Source organism: Erithacus rubecula, assembly GCF_903797595.1.
Source record: "Erithacus rubecula genome assembly, chromosome: 11".
Classification (NCBI taxonomy): Eukaryota; Metazoa; Chordata; class Aves; order Passeriformes; family Muscicapidae; genus Erithacus; species Erithacus rubecula.
This window is the reverse complement of record NC_136663.1, coordinates 4,252,757-4,277,431: the sequence shown is the minus strand read 5'-3', so window position 1 is coordinate 4,277,431 and position 24,675 is coordinate 4,252,757. Positions and strand designations below refer to the sequence as shown.

At 40.8% G+C, this 24,675-nt stretch overlaps 1 protein-coding gene across 1 annotated transcript in view; it reads right to left on the bottom strand.

Moving 5' to 3' along the window:
- FNDC3B (fibronectin type III domain containing 3B) overlaps positions 1 to 24,675 on the bottom strand; it is a 297,560-nt gene that overhangs the window by 249,990 nt on the left and 22,895 nt on the right. Inside the window, exons 2-3 of the mRNA XM_079315475.1 lie at positions 10,657 to 10,795; positions 2,596 to 2,671 (exon numbers count right to left, since the gene is read on the bottom strand). Coding sequence (XP_079171601.1) covers positions 2,596 to 2,671; positions 10,657 to 10,767 — 187 coding nt within the window. The 5' untranslated portion in view covers positions 10,768 to 10,795. The remainder of the gene's footprint in view (positions 1 to 2,595; positions 2,672 to 10,656; positions 10,796 to 24,675) is intronic.

The following is a 24,675-nucleotide window of genomic DNA, read 5'->3' as shown; positions in this document are numbered from 1 at the left end:
TCTTTATTCCTTTATTTGGCTGTTGTTATAAAGGCTACAAAAGTCACATACCACAGCATCTCTTCTATCACATGGGATGGAGAAGGCAAATCCTGAGGAAGTCAGACAACAACACAACTCCTGCTGAGAGCACCTGGAACTGTTCAGATGCTTCCCTAAACAACTCACCACGTGGACTGTGCACTCAAGGGCTGGATTTCTCCAGAAGACCAGATTTATTGTGGGGGTTTTTATTTTTTTATTTTCATTTCCAAGAGCTGCCTAATCCAGGCCCACACCATGATCTACAGTGCTTATAAATCATTGTCTTAAACAAGTAACCTTCAACTATATGCAAAAAAAACCCCAGGAATGAAGAGAGCACTTGCTGCAATACCTTGAATCCTCAGTTACAAATATATATTTATTCCTGTTTTTTTATTATTTAGGGGTTATTATTTAAGTTTTCACTCATTATCTTACTGCTGCAACCCCGAGGAACTGGAAAAATTTTTGTATCTGAGATTTCTCCACCACTCCAAAACATCAGAAACCTTCAAATGTGCATCTGCTCTTTCTGGCTTAAAACAGTGATTACTCAATTAGTGGCTAATTACACTTCAGGGTGTTTGAAACAGGGGATATTCCATAGAGGATTTACTCAAGCAAGTGTCTTTCTTCCAATCTTGTAAGACAAATGAAGATGAACTATGTCATGTTTTTCTCTGTTGTTTTTGCCTCAGTCCTCTAAAGCACATCAGCACCAGATATACCACAGCTGTGGAGCCAAGCTGGGGTCTGGACACAAAGCAGGGCTCACAGGACTTCCAGAACTGGCTCCAGAAGCACAACCTGCAAATTATATACAGCTCAAAAAAAAAAGTCATAAGCAAAAAAGTAAAAATAAAAAAAAAGAGCCTAACTAAAAAAAAAATAAGTCTACATAAGCGAAGTCAGCTATCCCTGCAGAATGGTCACATGCCAAAGGGAAGAGCTTTCGTAGATCCTGAAGAATTCAGTGTTACCAAGCCTGACATCTCAAGTTTTTATTAACAGTGTTCACTCCCAGAACTCAGGAGAATCACCCAATTTGTAATAAAGCAATCCTTCACACTCAGAATATTCAGCAGCACATCTTATGTCACAACCCTGAGTACGTGGCAGTAAGGAAAAAGCAAGAATCATCTATTCCACAGGGAGCTACCAGCTGAGAGGCACTGCCCAAAAAGAGACTTTCATGCTGCCTTAACATAGTGCTAAAATTATTCCTTATCCTGCTAATCATAGTGCAGTGTGGGAGCATAGGAAAATGCATCATTATTGTCTGAGTGCTGTCCTATGTATAGGGAATACATTCACCTTTAAACATAGCAAACACTCTATAACCTTTAAACATGCCAAGAACTCTATCACTGGAGGGGAAAAAAAAAAAAAAAAGCTCTAAGTTTTGTGGAGCAAGGGGGTGTGTAATTTCCAAAAACACTGCATACAAAATAAGCCTGTCTTCTATAATAACCTCAGAGCACAAAACCAGAACTGTCATGAATCCAAATCTTACTCTATTTGCAAGCTGATTACAACAGATCTTCTGTAATAGATCTCTGTTAACGTTAAAGTCCACAAATGCAGCTTTATCAAAAGAAAAGAAAAAAAAACCACAACAGCAACACAGGTGCTTTCCTGTGTCTGAAGCATGCATGCAGTTCAGCAATAAAAATATTTTACAATAAAGTAGAATCAGAAGCTTTAGCTTGAAAAGAAGATCACAATTTTTCAGGCCAAACTGCAAGGGTGTATACAAATAAACATGAGCCTTGGCAGTCAATACTGCAGCTATAGCAAATAAAAGGAGACAATCTTATGCTGGAAATTCTAAATCAATTTTATGAAAGACTGCTGATGAGAACCAAACAAGTCCCATTGGCACAAACACCTTAAATTACTGGGAATATAGAACCACAAGGTTTCAAGTTGAATTCATTTATATGCACTGTCTGAACACCACTTTGAGCACGAACAAAATTATAAATAAATGGGGTCATAATTATATTTGTAATGGAAATCTTTCATGTACTGAGCCAGAATAAAGCATTCTTTTCAAATAAAAGGAGTAGCCAGCTTTATTCCTCTGTTAATTGCCACATGGACCAATTTCTTACCACACAGCACGTTGGCTATAAATCTCAACAAGCAGCTTTAAATTGCTGTTATTATTGCTCATCAAGACCAAATAACCCTGGATGATGTTCAGGGAAGCTTCTGTAACGTCTATCTCAAACAACTATTAATTCATCATTTCCATGGGGATGGAACTTCAAGCAAGAACCACCCACTCCTCCACTGTTTAAATGGAGGGGGTGTCACAGAAAAGATGCAAAGAGGCTGCAAGATGGGACTGATAAATAACAGGAGAGAGAAATCCTCCTGGACTTCCAAGAAATGCATGACTCATTCTGAGATACTCAACTCCTAGAATACAGAGAGCAGCCACGTCTGCAAGTTCTCACTCCCCAGTGCTTCAGTGCATTTTCACAGCTGCACATCACATTTTAGGAGATGACAGAACAGGTATTCCATAAAGCAATGCTCATGCACAGCTTTTGTGCATCCTCTTACCTTGGATGCACTGGAGGGTTCCATCCTCAGCCCTTATTGTAAAGGTTTCACCTGGATTAACTTGAACCAAAAAGACCTGCAGAAAGAAAAATAAACATTTGGTTCAGTGAGATCTCCAAAAATTAAAATTTCCCCTAAACAGTAAGTGGGCTACCCCTTTTCTGGAAGAGGTGGGGAGGCAGGGAGGGAAGAGACTGGCATATTACACTTGTGGGTCTGAGACTCCAGGAGCAGGGAGAGATCTAAAATTCACCTACTCCTCTACATTTTAAGAGCTGAAATGAAGATGTAACTGAATTGTATACAGATGAGAATTATGGCTTTGAGTTCCACACCAAAATGTGTTTAATTTGACCAAATGCTGCTGGCTAAGGACATAAATCTTCACACCACTGGCACATGAAAACAGTACATGAACTCTAACATGCAGCACCAACCCAAAATGGGATTTCAAGTTCACAGGAATAAAAGGTTTTTTCTGTGGGAAGTTGATCCATCATGTTTTCATAATTTCAAAATTTATATTTCAGTCTTGCACATAACAAATCTGAGTTAAGCAAAACCTGTAGGCACACACACATTTTAACAGTTGCACACACAACCAGTAATAAACTATTTATTAACAAATATAATATTTACTTAAATAGTAAAACGATCACCCCAGTCTCCCATTGCTGAATCCTGCAGATGATGGGATCACACAAGGACCAGAAAGCACCAAAATATGTCCCAGTTCACAGTATGTTATAGCATCTTTATTAATTTTCAGGTGTCTGAAACAATTGGTTTAAACCTGGGATTTAGAATCCTTTCTTATATTGACAGTTTCATTGGGAACTAGAGACCATTTATCCCACCTTGGTGCTCCTGAAACTTTCACTACAATACTTTAAACACACTCCTGCTAACTGCTTTGTCATAAGTTCAATCAAGATATAAATTAAATTTTCAATTTGTACCAAGATTAATCAACATTTTTTGTGAAAGCTCTCTCTAAATTTAGGTCTGGTCTTTCTATTCTGGGACATCTGCATGCAAAATTTAATCATTCAATCTGGAAAGAGAGAATTTGAATTCATGTTGTGTTTCTGAATTCCTTAAGCCAAATGCATAAGATAATTATTACCTAGATGACCTTTTGAATTACAGTAATCTTACAGAAACCCATTATTCCACCAACATTTTTAAAGCACAAGCTGGAAATCAGAAAATGACATATGAAAGCCATTATGTTGTCTGCAACAATCATTTCTCAGGGAGCACTGATCAGGGTGGATCTGATCCAGCATACAGAGCACAATAAATGGTTCAGAAAAGATAAAAGGCACAAAGCCATTCCATCCCTAATCTCTGAACAATCAACATTTAAGTGACAGCGTTTAAGTGCTCTTTTGCTATGAATAGGGGTGAATTATCCACCACAGGACATGGGCATCGGGTCAAGAGAAGCACAGAGCAATGCAATGTCATCCAGCTTAATAAAAAAAAAACCTAAACAACCAATAAACAAGAAACCAGAACACAAGGGCCAAGAATCACAGAAATATTTCATCAGCTCATTTGCATTATGTGTCTGAACCAACAGCCCTAAAGCTGGTTATCTACTAACAAATTTGATTAATAAAATCAGAAGCACTTGCACACCTGTGGAAGAATTTGGTCCAGCTCCTCAAAACACACTCTTAGAATGATGCTCCATGCATGAAAAGCTTCATCCTTCCCCTAAAACAGGACAGACTGATTCCTGTTCCTACTCTAGGCACATGCCCACCCCAGAGTTACAGAATATTTACAAATTCCTGTCCCATGAGTCCATCACCAGCACAAGTGCCCACCTGAGCACACCTGCAGCTGTCCCTTGACAATAATTCCTTGGGGTTCTGCATTAAAAAAAGGTGATATCCCCAATCACAGCTGCTGCTTGTAATAGTCAAACTGAAGAATCATCATCCTTGCCTAATCACACATGTTTTAAGACAAGCAAGCCGTTCCAGTAACAAATTTGTTTCCTGTAGAGCAGCAGCCACACAGCTTTGTCCCCCCATCACTAGCCCGTGGGCAGAGCCTGGGACTTATCTACAGTAGCTTCTATTAAATGCTATAAATGTCCTTATTGCCAGATGCTCAAATCAGCCACCTTGGGAGCCAAAGAAAACATTTACAGCCTGTTGCTGGGGGAAGGCAGCAATATCAAGAGCAAACAGGAGTAGCCAAGGTGTGACTGATGTGGGTCAACAGTAGAGCAAGGGCTGGGCACAAAAGGAGGAGATGAAACCAAAGTGACCTCAGATCCAGGAGCAGCAATTGGGCTCCTCAGGCAATATCCTTCCAGAGGATCCCAGCCCCAGCCTCTTCCTTCCCAAAACTGGAGTACTGGGGTGTTCCCCATAACCCACCCCCCCAGGCAGTCCCCCCATGCTGCACACAACCCCCAGAGCTCACAAATGCACTGCACTGACCAGAGAGATGCAGAGCTGAGGCCAAACCACTAAAGCCAGCACATGCTGAGTATTATTCATGGGGCACCTTCCAGCCAACACCCCTGACTTGTCCCAGTTGCCTGGGACAAATAATGTCAAGCACACTGCAACTTCTTTTGTTTATACACGCTAAGTATATAAAACTAATTCCATGATTTATTCTTCCCCACGTCCTCATAAACAACAAAACCATATTCTGCAGCCTGGAATGCAGCTTCCCTCTTTCCTTTCACACAAGGGAACTTCATGAGAACTCCTCACTTCTAAAGCTTTTAATTAAAAAATCTGAGGAAAGCAATAAAACTAGTGTAAAGATAACATCTCTATTTTAATGAAAACAAACCCAGATGATCTTTAATTGGGCTATGCCTCTTCCAATACTCATCATCCCAAGTATGTACAATTATGAGATGGCAACAGAAGAACTGGAAGGGTCACTTGGAGCCCTTGCTGCTGGCTGGCAGCATCTCCAGGGTGTGGTCTGTCCCCAGCCCACTGTCAGTCCTTGGCCTCCTCCCATTCAAAATGTGACATGTGACAGCTGGGAGCAGGGCGCCAGCAGCACAACCCCAAAGGACTTTCCTTTCTCCTAAAACATACTTGGATGTTTAATTTATCAGTTTAATCCACTTGCTGCTGAAGCCCAGCCATACCTGCTGCATCCTCAGAGAAACCCTGTTATCTCCATAATGCTTTTTTTTGCATTTATTTTGCATTTAAGAATGCCATTCTATTTTATTGAAAGTCACATTTGTTCAGTGATGGATGTTACCAAGTTGCATAGCTACTATAAATATTTATAATCCCACAGAGTACGTCCAGACTAAGTTTTCATGACAAGCCAAGCACGTGTCACTTGTGCCTCCCTTGCTCCCAACAATCCAACTCCCATGGCCAGGGGAAGAGACTGAAGTGCCCATGAAGCTAATGCAGGTTCAGAAATAAACTGACTCTGGGAAGTTTTGGATTTGATATTAGGGTAAATTTCTTTCCTGTGAGGGTGGGGAGGCCCTGGGGAGGGTGCCCAGAGAAGCTGTGGCTGCCCCACCCTGGCAGTGTCCAAAGCCAGGCTGGACAGGCTTTGGAGCCACCTGGGACAGTGGAAGGTGTCCCTGCCCATGGCAGGGGTGGAAAGAGATGAGCTTGAATGTGTGGGATACTGGTGAAAGCCAGGGAAAAAGCAGGCTTGGATTTTCTCAAGCTGCTCAAGGAAAACGTAAGAGAAAGAATTGTAACAATGATTAAGCACCTGCTGGATGTGTGAGAGATGTGATGTTTTGGTGGAAGCATGTTTACCAGGGGTGCCACCTTCCCTGCACCAATGAAATCACTTCTATCCTTGCTGCCATGACCTACTCTATGAAAGTGGTTTGATTCTTTAATGAAGGGCTTTTATCTTCTCTTCTACATAAAGTATTGTTGCTACATCCCTTTCACCACTCTCCTAGCCCAGCAGCAACATTAACATCCCTTCCAATCCAAACCCCTCTATGATATAAAACCATATCCACTGTGAGGAAACACTCTCACACAAAGCAGAAATGCCACCTGAGAAGGACCAAGAGCATAGATTATATCTCTTTTGCACACTATTGGTTTAGCTATACAAGAGTTGAAGCCCACAGAAGGAGGTTCATACTGGAGGCAGGCCATCATCCCCCACCTGCTCTGTGCCTCTCACAGCAGTGAGGATAACCTTCACCTGAATCCATGTGATGCAATTCAGTCCCAGAGCTCACTTAAACTATTCCCCCCTTATGAGAACATTTCCCTCACTAAGGTCAAAGAGCCACTTGAAGGGCTAAGGCTTATTAAAATCCCACACTGAACATTTTCCAGTGTGGTCAGTGCTCTCTTCCATGAGATTTATCATGCCTCATACAGCTGGGGAGTACAATATCATAGATAACACCTGGGATCCTCACAGATTCCTCACAAATGCTTGAAACTATTAAGATTTACTGTATTTACAATTTTTATGGCTCATAACTTATGCAATACATTGCATCTTTAGTGGAAGGAAAATAAACAAGGAAACACAGAAAAACAAAACAATCACTTGCATCCATTCTTATCTGCTTTAAAAATCTGTGCCCCAGTAATTTCCAGGAGCATCCCACAGAAAAGACCAGGGAACTCACACCATTCTGTATGCATTACTCTTCTCAGGAACACATCCCTCAGTCACACAGAGCAGGAAGGCTAAAGACTTACAGCATCTCTTCAGTAAGAAAAATCAGGGAACATGCTACATCTTGAACAATAAAGCTTTTATTAATTTTAAACTAATAATTTTAAAATAGTGTCTGAGCTTAACTTTTTTTTATTTTGATTGGACAAAAAGAGGTATTAATAGGGGCATGATGCAATTCAGTCAGTTTACCATGAGTACTCTTTACAGCAAAATCCACAAGAGGCAGATCCTGAGCCCCCTAATTTATTAAACCTTAAAACACACATGCCAAAGAAGCAGTAAAAATAAAATAAATTAATAAATTGAGAAACCATGAAGAAGTAACTAAATTTTGGCTGAAAGTTCGTTCACTCAGTTCAGATGCTGTGGCTCAGTATAAAACCCAGCTAAAGTGCCTTGAGTTGCTTGCAAGGTGCACAGACTTGTTATGCTACAGAAAAGCACCAAATCTTGTTCCTCATTCAGCTGTAACTCGTGTCCTCATTGGAAGCCTGTGACCCTAAAAGACAAGAACAAGCACACACAGCACTATGTGCAGTGCCCAAGCTTAAACCAAGTGGTGAAACCACAGGGTTTGTAAACACAGCTTTACAAAGAGCAGGCAAGCAGAAAACCTGCTGTACCTCTGCAGGTGCAGCAAGGAATGAACCAAGCTGAAATAAAACTTCCCCAACTAATTAGCCCAACATTCTGTACAGATGTGCTGTAGCACAGCTAGCTGCCCCTTCACTTTATACTCCAAGCTTTTTAGAGCTTGCAGTGGAGTACCTACAGGAAACCATTGAAATTCTTGGACCAAAAGGTTAATTATTGCTCCCTGAATCCCCTAAGGAGTTACAAGTGGATTAGAAGCAGAAACAGCTCTGGAAGCAACATGAAAGCATTAAACACAGTCAGCAGTAGTGGAAATAAAGTGTGGGAAACTAAAAAAAAAAAAAAAAAAAAAAAAAAAAAGAAAGCCAGTGCTAGAAATGCCATTTTGGGTAGTCTAGATGAGAGGGATTACTGTCAAGCAGGCAGAGACATTCCTTGCCCTGCCTTGTGCAGCTTTGCAGCCCTCACTCTCAGGAAGATAAAGCAAGGGCATGTTCCCATGCAATTGCTCTACACTGCAGACCTGCTCACTGGCAGATCTGCCTTCTGCATCACCCTCCAGCTGGCTGCTGGCAAGGCCAAGGTGTTTCACCAGCTCTACTCTGCTTTATTCTACATCTATAAGAACTGGTCTTTTGAGAAAAGGCTTTTCCCTGGAGCTCAGCATTTCCAGGCACAGCTCCTAATACATCTCTGTGCTGCTGGCAAGCTGAGGTTTCACAAATCCAGCAATGCAGGAGGGTGAGCAGCAGCCAGTGTGGCCAGAGCAGCCCATCAGAACCTCCATTCTGTCAGCCCCAAAACACAAGGCACTGATGCCTGCTGGCCACTGCAGCCTGGAGAACTCCACATGCCTCATCTTCCAGCAGCTCTGCTTTCTCACCACCAGCTTCTAATGGGGACTGTAATTACACCCTGTAAATGTGTGTCCTCCTAAAGCTAGAACCTATTTATGCAGTCATATAAACTATCTTTCTTAAGGAAGTCACTCCTGTGTGAATCTATCCTGAAGGCTCTTCCCACCTTACAAGTAACTAAAATAAATCTCTTTCAACAAACACCTCACATTTGTTTCCACCTTACAAACCATATTAAGAGTAATTAACATGGTTCATTTGCAAAGATCAAACAAAACATTTATTCCAATTTAATTCTATTTTTAGAAAAGCAAAGATGATCTGAAATTTCAGGAATAGGATGAAAACAAAGCATAGAGGTACTTAAGCTTTGCAATAGATGAGGGGACATCCAGACTAGAGGCCAAAAAAGTCCTGTGGAAAATTGGTATTTCAGCTATAGGCACTTCAAGAAATAAGGAGATGATATCTAAAAGCATCATCCAGCAAACTCAGAAGAGGGACCTGGCCCAGAACTGTTCTACTGTTGTAGAGTAGAGCTTGCATAACACAGCAAAAGCAAGAAGCAATGTGCTTCCAGTGCACCTGCAATTCTTTTTAATGCAAAACATTAGCTGAGAAACTACTTTAAAGGCAACAGAGGCATCTGCCAAGCCAGGCTGCTGAATCATCAAAGATGGGGAAATTGAAAGACTGGGCTTAGAGCACCATCTCAGAGGAGGGCTCAGAACAATTCCCTTGTTCTTTCTATAATACAGAAGGTCCCACTGACAGGACAATGTGACCTGGTAAGTGGTTTCCAGCAAGGAAGAAAGCATGTACTTCAAGAACAATTATCCTTTCCAGTATGAATAAGACTGTTCCTTCATCTAAGCCTAACATTGGACCTGGTAAATACAGCCAATGAAAGCATTCTTTTCTGTTTTTTCAAGTCAAAGCACACTTTGCAAAAATGACTTTAAAAAACCAACAATGAAGCACAACAATGAAAATCTCCATCATAATGAGAGTCCAGATAACCAAAGAGATTTAGAAGTTTGCAAGGAAAGCAGAAATTATTCTTCCTCTTGAGGTTGGTCTAGCTCAAAACACAGCTTGGAAGGAGGAACAAATGATCCAGGGAACAAGAAGTAACAGAATGACCTTTTATATTGATTCAAGAAGAACAGATTGCTTCTACCTTCATCATAACACTTTGCTGAAATGTCTCAAGTGAGAAGGGAATCAAATTGAGAAACACAAAAATACTGCCAGGGTAGATTTCTCCAAAGGGACTCCTTGACCCCAAGTGACATATTTAGGAATCCACCACTGACCAGCTTGAACCTCCAGGCTATATCATGACATGAAGACATTGCTGTGGTCTTATGATCATTCCACTAACTTCTGATGAAGCTTATTAGAGAGTATCTCTCAGAAAAAAGAAAGAAAAAAAATCAACTGTAAACTTGCCTTTGTACAAAACCCACTCAAAATTTACATGTGCTTCTTATAATGAAGCACAGGGTAGTACACAGGCCTGCTGGGAAAGGTGCATTCAGGTAAGCAAAGAATAGCAGACATCACTGCTATTATCCATTTCTTTTTTAGCTTCCATTTTTTTTCCTCCTCTCAGCATTTTTTCAATCTTAAAATCTCACACAAATGTAAGAGGTCTGGACAAGAGTGAGCACAAGCAAATTATAAGACTAACTTTCTGCAAAGCCCTCAGATATGCAGCATTTGTAACCACTGTTTCAATTCCACTACTTTTGCCTCAACAAACACACCTGCAAACAAACACACTCAATTTAATAGTACATTTTACCGTCTTTGTGCAAAGGCAGATTTCTACAACCCAAATCCCCTGCACTCCCTAGTGCTACAGAAAACCATTTTCATATTGAAAGCATCCAGTTGAGGCAGAAGGAGCTCTGCAAAGGCAGCAGGGTCTGACCTGCTGGGATCCATCTCCATTCACCATGTGGGGCATCATGGGCACCTCCCCGTTCAGCAGCGGCGGCAGCTCCAGCGGGATCTGGTCCGTCATCATCATGGTGACGTACATTCATGGAGGAACTTCCTCAGAGGGCTTCCTGCAAGAGGAAACATCAGGTGAGACCCTGCAGAAACCCTGCTGTGGCTTCAGAGCTTCAGGGACTTGAGCCCTGGTTTTGTACCAGGAGGTATAAGGGAGCTCGATGTTGTGAATGGTTTAACTGTTAGATCAAGAGAATGAGAAGTCAAGTTTTCATGTGAGAATTCCAAAAACCAACTGGACAGATTTTCACTCTTCCCCACCATTATAAACCTCACTGCTGAAATAAGCAGGTTCTGAGACAGTTTTGCTCTTAAATCACCATCCTGCTTGCTGCCACAGCTCTTGGAACTAGGCACGGTTAAGATGTTACAGCAATTTCACTCAATAGCCACACTTCAAAGCCAAACACCTTTATTTTCTTTCTAGGGCCCTGCAAACAGTGTGAACTACCACAACAAAACAAAGACCAGACCCGACTTCCATTTAATCATGACCCAAAAGGATTAAGGCTTCTGCTGGAGCAGGAGAGACAGAATATCCTCAATGTTCTGAACACCCTGTTCTAGGAAGGGCAACAGAAAATGATGAAATCACATAAGGATTTGTGAAAAATCACAAATTAGTTCCAGCACACCCTCCCCCTTTCACAACTAACTGATGTGATACGTGAGCATCAGTAAAAACATGAGAAGCTGCCTTGCAAAGTCTTAATTCAGTGGTAAGGGTATCATCATGCTGGTTTGTGGGGCAATAACACAGCTCCAGTAAATAAAAAGGATGATCTCATCACATAGCTTATCTAGACTTCTGCACAACTCCTAAGCAATGTCCTGTGATGAGCAGCCTCCTTAGTGCACCTCATGCAAGAGGATTCCAAAGTCAATTTCATATATAACACAAATATACATTTTTATATATCCCAAATTCAAATTAGAAAACAAATATGCTGCGACTGAGGTGGCAGCACAGGTGATCAGCTGGCACAAGATGACCAGAGTACACCAGAGTACAGAAAGGAGAATTCTTGGCAAAGAGCATGGGACTCAATTAGAGAGCCATAAACCAGCAGTTTAATTCAGCTGCTCCAGAGGGGATGAAGGACTGAGCCAGCCTCACCAGGGTTGGACCATCCCATTCCATGAATGCTGCAAAATTTACATCCCCTCAGCCCCAAATGCTGCTGGACTTCAAATCTTTATTTTTTTTAGTTCAACAACTGAATTATTAGTTTAGTTGAAATATACTGTCTTCATTTTCATCAGCCTGTTCCAGAGCTCACTGCAATCCCATCACCTGCACAGCCTCATGATCAGAAACATCATCCTGACCAAGAGCTGCTCCTCCAGCTCCTGAGGAGGAGAACCTGTGTGGTTTGGAAGTGATGGCAGAGCTCACACAGACTGAATCACATCTGTCTCCTCACTGTCATCAAACAGGCCCCTTCACATCTAAGCAGAACCAAAAGACTGAAAGTACATGAATTTTTCAGAAGATGTGCAAACCTGGCAATGTGACCTCCAACCACACAGCTCAAGACCAGTGTTTTAATTTAACTCAGTACCAAATTTAGCACAACTCTCACAGCTCTTTCCACTGTTCTCATCTGTGAGAAAACACCACTTTTCTAATCATCACTTCACCAAGATATAAACAGAAGCAATGTATTTTCATCCACCTTTAAATTAAATCCCTCCTTTTATCCAAGACTCAATTACAGGACAGAAGTTCTCCAGAAGCCTGAGATACAGTTGTTGTTAGGATGGTACATCCTAAAGGTTTTGCTTCTCATTACTTCACTGTTTCAGGCTTTAATTTCAAGAAAGATCCAAGTCCAACAACAATATTCACAGGTGATGGGATTTGGGGATGGAGGAGGACAAGTGGGTCAGTGCAACTGCACTTTTTGGGGGTTCTGTTGGTCTCCTCTTCCTTGTTAAACAATGTGAGGTTTTGAACCATTTCTTAACTGCTTGGGTTGAAGAAAAGGACTAAAAGAACCCAACAATGATCACCAGAGAACACATGAATAAACAGCTTTCAATGGAAACAGACTGATTTGGTCAACAGCCAGTTGTACCTCCAATTATTCTGGGTATAGATGCATAGATATCTGCATGTATAGTTGTGTGTGCAAATACATATATGAACATTTAAAATTTATTTGTAAAGAACAGAACATTCGGAGAAACTATTTTAAACTCATATGAAAAAAACCCCAGTCCCCAAACAAATGACAGGTTCATTTAATCTGAATCTGAAAGCCAAACTTTAACAGTTTAAGCACCACACTGACACTATTTTCTTGAGGAAAAAAGCCTCATACTGTAGCTTGAAGCGACATATTTTCCTGGTAATATTTCCATTCCAGGCATAACAACGGATATGTTGACATTTATTTGCTACGTGTCATTATTTAAAGTGTTGCAGCTACATTCCTTTTGCTTTATTAATGGTTTGTCACTACAGCCGTGTCTACACTTGCCTTGTTTGAAATGAGAAAACAAAAGAACAAGAAATCATAAATAAAAAGGATTTCCTCTATTTGTCAGGTCTGGTACGACCCCACCAGAGATGACACCAGCAGCAGTTCTGGCTACCAGGCACAGCCACTGGCAGGAATTTTTGGCAGCAATTCACAAAGATTCACTCCAGGCAGAGTTAAGATAACTGCCATGGACTGGCAGACTTCACTGCAAAGCCAAACCCTTTGGAAACAGGCTTCACACACTTTTCCAGCTTATTTGTTCATCCATCCTACTTAAAACAGATTTATTAGCCGTGCTTTCACACCCCTCCTGAAGCCTAGTTCCTACTCCCTCAGGGGATGCAAAGCTGATTAATAAAAGAAAGTGAGGTCTGAACACAAACAGTTTCTTCTTCCTGCAAATCAGGAACATCGATGGAAGAAAACACCAGACACGACTCAAAGAGCCAGGTCACATTCCAGGATATGAGAATTCTTCCTCAGCTAAAATATGAACTGCCAAATACTAACCCACAGCCTCTTTTTCAGGTACTAACTCAAATTTGGGGTTTTGTCTAGAAAGCTGCCTATATTTAAATTTTAAAAAGATATTTCCTGTGCGTCAACATTCCCTAGGTTTGGCTGGGACAGGTCACAACAACGCCAACATGGAGTGGCTGCATCACCCTGTCTAGCTTCCTCCAGGAATATGGAAATCACAGCTTTCCACTTTGCTGTAGAGCAAGGAAGAAATAACCATCCAAGTCTGATGTCTCAGGTCCCCAAACAAAACTTCCAAATCTTTTGATGTCTGCAAGTTACTGTTACAAACTTGATTTTGAATTCAGAACTAGAGCCTTGTACTGATCCCTGAGATGACTCCATTTCCTTAAATCAATTCAATATGTGAATAAGTAATGCATAAATTAGTTGCACATGGCACTAGAAAGAAAATTAAAACACACAGAAGAATAAAGCGTAACTATCTAAAACCCAATGTCCATTTATGGTCAAATAACATGACCCAACAGGTTACGTCAGTTTTCCTGAAATTCCATAGCAGTGTGAACCACATCAAGATACCCAATTCCACTTTTCCTAGAAGATTTCACCCATGCTATTTATAGGGCTGGAAGCCAAGGACATTTTTCTTTCTGTGATTTTCTTCCTACCTTCTGTCTTTTACAAAGCCAAAGAACTTCTTCCAGCTATGGCAGACAAATGCAGAGAAGCTGGCAGAAGCAAGAGGAGTTGTGAATGTTGAGTCCTGTGACTGCTCTTTGCAAAGACCTGATTTTTATTTCCCTGCAGTGGACCGTTAAAAGTTCCTGAACAAAGTGTTCTGCTTTTTTATCACAATCATCTGGAATTACAGAAGTTGTACTACAACAAGGACAGAGAGTTTTCAATACCAAGTAGAGCCACATAGTCAGGTTTATTTAATATGCAACTAAAATTCAGTGCTAAGCACACATTTTACTCCTGCAGTGCAGAGATAGGGATATTCTACCTGAATAGAACTGACTGCAGAAAGAGTAAGAAGCTACCCCACCTTCCATTCTAGCCTTGATTTAAAAAATACTTGAAATGAACACAGTATAAACTTAAAATGGAAGAACTTCTCTTTCCAGCCTGAAAAAACCCCTTACCACTTTCCCATGAAGTTCACACACAGATGGTACATGCACAGGGTTACACAGTCTAACAGACTCCTTTCTACCATGACTTTATTACATGTACTACAGGAACCCCTCTTCTGCCATGCTCTATGGGCTGGGTGAGCTCCTCTTCACAGAGGGTGCTGCACTGGCCAGAGAAATGATCCAACCCAGCAGGAGCTTCCTTAGTATTCTAAACCATGGGCAAAGCCAGTTCTGCTGTTACCAAAATCCAAAGTGTGTGGACAATTGCCCTCCTGGTGACCAGCAGTCACAAGGCAAATGTTTCTCCCCCCAGCCAGGCAACTTCTATAGGTTCTATAGTGAGGATGTTCAGAAATTGGCAGTTCTCTGATCCAAAAAGGAAAGGATTTGTGATATATGATCTGCATCCTCCAAACCATATCCCTAACACTATGGCCAGTCCAAACCCTCCAGCATCACCTGCACAGCCAATGTGAACACATCCACTGCACCAACCTCAAATGTTTGTGGTGTTATAACCAGGATAACAAGGAGGAATTGCTTAGAAGGGCTTTACCATGGTGTTAAAAAATGTATGGAATCATAGGTTCATGTCAGAGGGAGTTCCACATGGCACACTGAGAGGTCAAACACATCAGGCCCTGAACACAGGGAAGACCCAAATATTTCTAGACAAACACTCACTTCAAAAGATATATGGTAAAATATAATGAGAATTTAAGAAAAAATAATTTAGTATTCACAGAAGCCATTATCTGCAGCATATCTTATTCTTCTTCCAAAAAGAGAAATAGTCCTGAAATTATTTGTTATTTTTCAGGATGTTATATGTGCAGTTGAAGAACCCTATCAAAGTCTAGCATGTCAAATCATGTTACTGCTGGTTATTATATAGTTGAAGAAATGGGTGTTTTCCCAGAGTAGTTTTGAATAATCTTTTGAATAAGAAAGAAAAGTAACTAGGAAAAAATTGCTAGTACGTACAAGGAGAATATGTATACATAGTCTTATTTGTACACATTCTCAGACACTAAGAATTTAAGATACATCTACAGCCCAGTAGGAAGGCTCTGAATGAGGAGTGCTCCTTCTGCACATCCCTGCTGATGCTGGAATTTATGTGCAAGAGATGCAAAACTCACACACTGCCCCATTTGCTACTGCATTTTGGACAGCACACGCTGAAATTCAGGATTAATTAAAACATACATAACACAATTACATTTTCACTGAAAAGCAGAGTGGTAAATACAGCTGCTTTCAAGAGACTCCTGCCATGGCTTGCCATTCCAATTCAAAGAGGAGTGGTAATAATTGTTCATGTAGAAAAGCCTCTTGAGACATGAGCAGTACCTGGAGGTATGTGCACAGATGGTTGGTCAAGGCACAAACAGTCTGGAATTTGTCTTGTCTGATGTGCCTTCATTAGTTTAGTTAAATCACATCCGTCTGCAGCGCCACTGAAACCTGAACACATTCTTTCTCTGTTTAATTACAAACACGGTAGATTAAATTGGAAGCATCCAAACAGACAGGCTTCTTCATAACAATTTTGAAGAAATATATGCAATTCTAAAAATCTGTTATGACAAAAGAAAACAGATTAGAGGGAATACATACACACAACCCACTGGCATTGTGGAAGAGGTAGTGAAATGCCTGCTGCTTGCTCTCTGTGCCATTTCACAGACACAAGGCCACAGTAGCTGCATCCTATCTCCAGCAAGCTGAAAAGCATAAACATCCTCTCAAAACTTAACCACTGTAATTAATCAGTGGGTTTATTCCCCTCTAGTTTATTTTAAACAACAACACATTTCAGTGTGCGTGGTACATTCCATCTCTGAAGATGGAATTATCAACATTTCAGTTCTACGCAGGATCAAGGAAAGTTAATGTTGTTTTTCCCCCACACTGGTGTTATATTCCCAAGGCAGCAATCCAGAGGGTAATGATATGAAGATTTTCAGTAGTTTGCATTTATTTAGACCCAAAATCTGACCTCAAATTTTCCAGGCTTGAAACTCCACTATCTTAAAGAACAAGAAATTTGCACTGTAACCAGCTGCACACCCCTCATAGGAAATGTTTGTCATTCAGTAACTGAAAAACTATTGAAAACTGGTTCCTGGCTTAACCTTGGGAAGAAATGGCATAACCAACTTCAAACGTACCAGAAATGAGCATCAGGAATGGGGATATCAGGTCAAACTGCATCATGCTGCAGTCTCTTATTTCACAAGGCAAATACAACTAATCAGCAGATAATAGGTCTGGTGAAATACTGGAATAAAGCAAACTGGCACAAAAAGGAGTCTTTTACCAAAGATAAACTTCACCCCACTAGGGGTTTTTCCCCCTCGTTTTCCAAGGGGAAATCTTGTGAAAACTCATGCAGGAAAAGCAAGCTTGCCCTCCTCCCACCACCCCCCACGCCTGGGGTGTGCAGTGCCTGAGGGCCATCATATTCATGTGCAAACCTAGTGAAACTAGATTCAAGGGAATAAAATACACCAGAGGTGAAACAGACCTTCAAAAATTTTTATTAGGCTTACATTAGCTATGGCTGAGCAGAAAGCCACAGGCAGACAAGCTAATCCAATGGTTCCACAGCATTCTCGCTTCTGCAAATAGTATTAGAGCAGCAAATTCATCTGCTGCTCAAAAAAAATCAATTCCAAAACATGCAAACACACCACAGCTACAGCCTGCACTGCTGGCAGAAGAGCAAGCTGCAGAGACAACTTGTATACAACTCACTCTCACCATGTGGGTTTTTCACTGCTTTTTCTTCAATCTGAAAATTAAGTTAGTCATTTTTGCTACTTATATTCCTTTCCTTCTTGGTTCTCACACCTTTCTTTCCTCACCTTCCTCCGTATTAATCACAACGGATAAAGAGACTCACAAGGGATGTAGCTGCAAAGTTTTCAAGCACACAATTCTCACATTATTTCACAATAATTCTTCTAAGCAGCCATAGGCTGAGTTTAACTCTTCTTGCACAATAGTGGCCAATTACGTTTTTACCATGATTTTTAGTGTTGTTATTTTTGGCACTACTTGGCTCTAAAATAACAACTACTCCAAATTTCTTTTTCTCTTTTCAAGGGAAATTATTTTATGCACTTCCAAAAACACAAGCAGCAATTAACATTTCAAACTAATTTGTTGCTGCTTGTCCACCCTCAGAGACATTTGAGTTGAGAGTTCTGGATGCTGTTTAATTGCCAGCTGCACAACACACTCCCAACTGCACTCAGCATCTCTTTGCTTTTCTAGAACACAAATCACTTGAAAGAGGATGGGGGCAAATCAGGAGTAGACTTTGATTATATAATTAGGAAGAAATTCTCCCCTGTGATAGCAGTGAGGCCAGGGAAGCTGTGGCTGTCCCTGGATCCCTGGAAATGTCCATGGCCAGGTTGGATGGGGCTGGGAGCAACCGGGGACAGTGGAAGGTGTCCCTGCCCATGGCAGGGGGTGCAATGAGAAGCTTTAAGGTTCCTTCCAACCCAAACAACTCTGTGATTCTCTGATGACATCTGCCTTGCCAGAGGCCAGCAGGAAAGCACAGAGCTCTTCCAGCTGTGGTCCCCCATTGCCAGGGCAAGGAGAGGAGGATGGCAGTGGCCCAAGAGTCCTCCCTCCACCTAAGTGCATAGACAAAATTGCACACTTACTAACTAAATGATCACCCTTTTAAGGTTCTCTGCACTCTGCATTGCCTCTGACAAAAGCAACTTGCAAATGAAAGTCACATGGTCTAGCAGGATCTTCAGTAGCTTAGACACAATTGGAATAACCTGCTATTTGTTTGGAGCAATTTGTGAAAGGAGGAACAACTCCCTTCAGTCCAGACCTAGACCTGTCTACAAACTGGGCCCTGATCCTGCAAACATTTGCACTAGAGCACATCTTTACACATTCTTAATACTTTTAATACTTTTATTAAGTACTGAACTCGCCCAGATCAGGGCTGCAAGCCCAAGAACGTGCCCAGGGACACGGGCAGAACCTCTGTGCAAAGAGACGTTCCTGCACAAAGGTGAAAGGCAGATAAGGCACAGGTATGCTTTATCTATTTGCTTTCTCCCTCCATTTAATAGCCAAAGTATTAATCACGGTTACAGGCTGATAAGCACAGCATTTGTCGATAAATACCCTTCCCTTCAACTCTGCTCTCTCAAATAATAATCTCTCTGCAATAATATCACAAAGACCTTGGTTATCTCTCCTGGAGTTCCTGTGCAACGGGGAATCTACTGGAATCAATGGGGTGGGGATTATTTTTTTTTTTTTTACCCCTAATTAAACCACGAAGCAGAGAAGGGAAAAAAAAAAAAAAAAAAAAAAAAAAAAAAAGGCTATCTATCATATCAATCTGCAGCTCTTGAAAAGCCTGCATACCAAAGCCCATTTCCAACAAGGTCCCAGCACACCTTTGTGCGAGGCACCCTCGCTGCTGTCGCCATCCCCCGCTAGCCTGGCTCGGGCTGACAAAGTGGCTCATTGTGCTCCTGTGGGAACCAGCCCCGCAGAGATCTCCCATTCCACCCTGGGATTCAGCAGCAGCCACTCACTGGGGGCAGCCCTGCCAGCAGCACCTCTGCAGCTGCCCCAGAGGCTTCTCATGGCAGGGGAAAGGTGAGCTTGCTATTCTCATGGTGCTCACAAAATCCAACTGCCCAAAACCCAGTGGTAACTGTAAAACTGACCCAAGACCCACCACCCAAACCTCAGCACCAGGAGAAAAAGTTAAAGTTTTATTACGCCATCCCTCAGTTTCACAGAGCATTAAGTAAATTTTTTAGGATTTCTGTATTTTTCTGAACTGCTTCATAAGAATGAAGTCATTATGCTACCTATGAAGGCTTTTCCTAACTGGAAATATACAGGAATTTACACTAAACAAAGACTTGAAACTCACAAGCAAGAAAGAAACCACACACACGAAGTCAAGGCATTGTTCCATCTTTGACTGAGCAATTTTGGTATCCAGGACCTTACAGGAAAGAAGCCTCTCCCACTCCAGGTATCTGATTTTGATCTCCAATGATAATAAAGAATCAATTAATGAAAAAAACCCAAATCTTTGAATGCAGAGTATTAGGTTTGTTTTCCTTAGGGTGGGAATAGGGTCCCTATCTAGACAGAAAATGCTGTGCTGAATGTGCCACCCGCTGCAGCTAGAAAGCTCAAGGTAGCAATTAAATGGTTTAAAAGGGAAAACCTTTGTGGTTTGATACCTGTCTGAAGTAACAGTTTGTAACAGACTGAAGGAGAAACAGAGTTCTGTTTGTACAGCAAGGACAACCCAGCTCTCAGGTGGTCTGTATCCAAATTAATTCTGAATCCTTATCCTTCTAAACTCATTCCCATATTCTGACAAATCATTCTGGCAATGGAAAGTTGAAAATTATTCTCAATGAATCATACTGGTCTTTGATAATAATGAATACAGATAAGTACTGAAAAGCTTGTCTTATGAACTGGGAAACCAGTAGCTCTTAAAGCTACACCAAACCTAGAAGTGCTGGTTGAAAAGCAGCCTCAAGGCTTGGTAGCAGCAGGACAGATGCTCTTCCCACCCTGGGTGAAGTCAAGACAGCAACCCCAATCCTACCAGTTACAGGAGTTATTCATTAATTAGTTACAAGTCTTTGTTAATTAAAGTTTCCTACTATTTCACCTATTGACTTTGATTCTCCAGCTTTCAGGTATGAGCAGTATTATTAAGGGGCTTCAAAGAAAGCTGTGGAAAGTCTACATATATATACACAAGTCAATAACAAGAACCAGGGTGAGCTAAATAAAGTAAATTCCTGCAAACTTAAATATTTTTAATGGAAAGTTTGTATTTAATCAAAAAGTGGACAGTCATGCTTCTTTGTATTTCCCTACTGATACAAGCACACACAACTCCAATGAAGCTAATTAAACCCTTGAAGCTCAAGTGAACTTTCCATATGCTTTAGATGACAAAATTTCAGTCAAGCAAAAACTTAGACAAGCAGCAGAAAGCAAACCAACTTTCAAGCTTCATATCACATGTACCTGAAGTTTCATTTTCCCTTGTTACACTTGGAAAAATTAATTTCCATAACCACTCAGCAAACTTTAGAGGTGCAGGAGTCCAGGGTCAGAACACAGATAAATCCACAGAGAGGAAGAAACAGAATCATTGATGTTGGAAAAGAACCATTAATCCCCAGTCTCATGGATACACCACACTATTCCCATTTCATGTTTCCCAGGCATAAACAACATGTTTGCCACTTAACAATATGGGAGAGATCCACTGTACAAGCTCAAAGCAGACTAGCAGCAATAAATTAATCACTAACAAAGCTGAGCTTATCTTTGAGTCTTGTTACACAAAATCTTTTTTACTGTGATAGTCTTCAGCAATAACCATTCAAAGGATTTCAGCTTTCTGGGAAGAAATAAAAAAAACCCTATGATATTTTCTGATAAGTTATTTATAATTCTAGAATTCAAACATTTAAGTATTTCAGAAAGGCACAGAAAAAAATTAGCTTTGCATCCTAAAATAGGTAAACCTGAATTTCATGAATTGGCTAGGTTAGCATATGGGAGTGGGGAAAATTATTTTAACAGCAAGCAGTTTTTGGGGGGTTGGGGAAAAGGTACAAATATACAGTTCACCCAGAGAATTTCAATAAACAGGTGAGAACAAAATACACAAGTCCTTCAAATATAAGAAAACCCATCTCATAACTCAAATGGAAGCAAGCCAAGTGATAAACACTGAAACTACAAGAAAGGCTAATTCTCTGGAGGCTTTTTCTACAGTATCTTTCATAAATATAAAAGATTTTTCCACCACATGCCCTGACAGCCTTCAGCTTTTCCTGGACATGCATCTCACTTTGCCTACTGCAAAAAAATATTCAGAGAAATCCTGAAGGAGCAAAGAATGTTACACTGAGTGGAGGTCAAATATACAAATATAGTATATATGTATAAAAATAAATTTGAAAAATTCAATGTGGCTTGACAGCAGCTTTTCTTTGACAGTGGAGGCAGAAACATCAGAATATCAGCAAATGCAGGAGTTTGCCTGCAGGGTTCTGACCACATTAGCACAGGACTCAAGCAAGAAAAAAACTTTCCCAGTCAAATTTAGTTGTGCTCAATTTTACCTGAATGATATAAGTGACACATGACCCAACAGGATTTTAGTCCCAGGGGAGCTCCAGTGAGGTGCACTAGGTTTGTGTGAATAAGCTGGAACACCCAGGTGTTATCATGGAAAGTACAGCACAATCTCAATTCTTTAATATTTACATTCTGACCCAGTTCAGTCACATTTTGGCAGCACAGAGCCCACACAGATACCCACTTGAACAATACAGTACACAGTTAATCAGTGACAAACACCTACCCATTAACACCAGTTCTCCCAGCTAAAGGCTTCACAGTCCCAGAGATTGAAGTAGATTGAATTTGTTCCCCACTATCTATGGAGAGGACACTTTGCCATCATTTGACATGTTAATATCTGGTTTAAAAAAATAAGTAAAACTGATATTATTCTCTACCCACACCATGGCATATTACTCTTAGGGCAGGGGAGGAAGATGACATGGCCATGCAACAATTTTTATAAAGACTCCCAAAAGTAACAGTGTAGGAGAAGGAAAAAAAAAAATTAAAAAAAAAAAGAAAAAGAAAAAAAAAAAAAAACAAAGAAAAAAAAACCCACTCCTACTCTCTCTTATGAACATATTCCTCTTCCCCTTTCTCTCTCTAGTCCCTAATCATAACTCCAGGTTGGTACAGAAATACAGCCTGGGTTTTCAGGGGAGGTTTAACCTGCTGATGAGAACATGAGCAGTGGTGCATGGTGCAGAGAAACCCCACAACACCAAACACTTGTTCAGCACCTCATCCTCCTCCCACTGCTCACTAAGGAAATTCCCTCATCCTTAATGAATTTGGACTTTTTCCATCACCCCAGATGAAACACCAACCATAAGATTTTTCTCTAATCTTGCTCTGTGTTCCTAGGTGCTGCTGCACCAAGTCTTTTATCAATAATCTAAACCACAGATTGCCCCTCACCATCCCACAGGTGCCAGAGATGCCTTAGAGCTCACAGAGCCTGTTAGAGCTCAACATATGTAAGCCAGCACTTCAGTTTTGCAGAAAGTCATCATTTAGCCACCACAGTTTTAAATACTCAGAAATTAATACTATGAATTTCAGCACAACCACCAGCTGCTTTACCCTCAGCATCTTCCCTGTTCAAGGAAGTGTAGAATAAGATTTATTATTATTTCCATCAGAACCTCAGCTTGTTACAACTTTTGTCTTTAAATCTGAAGCTGAAGGAATGCTCTGATTTTTGCCATTCTCATGAATATGCATTAGTGGTACAGAAATCTCAAAAGAGTACTTGGCCTGAACTAACCATAGTCATCTAAATTGAGCAGATTGTAACATGTTTATTATTAAGATCATGTCAAAGTACATTAGTCTTCAAAGCTTTTTTTGAACACTCCTTGAATTGATCAAATTAAGGAAAGTCACTCTGTTACTAGTAATTTACTTCTTATGACAAACAGTAGTGGGTTGAGCCTCCTACCTGTAGAGACAGTACTTAGGTTAATAATAAACAAAGAAAAAGCAGTTGTACAATCTCTGATTGCATCCTGCTTACAATATTAATACTGAAGCATCATTGAGGTTTTAAAAGGATTAAGAATTCCTGAAGATTAACAGAAAGCTGATTTTTAAAAATGAAGAAATGTGAAGGTATCTAACATCACAGATACTTAGCTGCTGAGCCAGTAGGATTTTTAGACCAGATAACAGACTGGAAATACACACACAGAAGTCACCATTCCCTCTAGGAATAATCAGTACAGGAAAAGAAATGTAGTGCAGTAAAACATCATACACCAGCTGTCAGACCTGTAACTGATACTGTAACAGGGATCTACATTTGTCATCAAGTTACTCCGTCACTGGCAAACTAGTAATGTAGAACTGCAGCAAGTGAGCTCCCCATCCCATATATAAATAGCTATGCCATATAAAGGATAAAGTCTTTATTTTAGATGCTTATTAGGTTAAAATCAGTCTAGCACATAGTCAAACACAAGGGAGAGGTCACTAAGTTTTTAAAACATGAATTCAAGAAACCTAATCAGCTGCAAGAAGATATGAACATGCAGAACAGGTGCACAGAATTCACTGCTGCTTCCACACTGCAGTACCTTGAGACATGCCAGTGGCCCCAAACCCAAAACAAGGTGTCTTCTGCTCAGTACAAGTGTCAGGCCACCCTCCACCAATACAATAAACCTGGTAATTACTTTTGCAGCTTCTCTTGGGAATTTTATCTCCTGTGGACTTCATTCAGGGTCCTACTCTTCCCCTATCTAATCCCAGAGGTTTGCTATCACCTCACAAGTCACGAGGTATGTCCATATACACACATCCATACACATTCACCTACATAATGGGTACAAATACCTCCATTTATCCTAAGACCCTTGGAATGCTTTAAGCCGCGTTGAGAAATAAGCAAGTTCAAAGAACTACTAAAGTGGTCAAGAGAAAAAAAAAAAAAAAAAAAAAAATCTCAAATTCTCCCTGTCTCTTTTCCTGGATTTAACCTGCTACCAAATCCTGTGAGGGCTGGCAGGGTGTCCTTGAGCCCTGACTCCCAGCTTGCCTGCGTGCCAGAGCCTCACAGGCGTTCCGGGGAGCGCAGCTCCTGCCACTGGCACATACCAAAGATTCCAGATCATTTTTGCATCACGACCTGAATGCTCCCATCAACTTGGATTTCTGTTA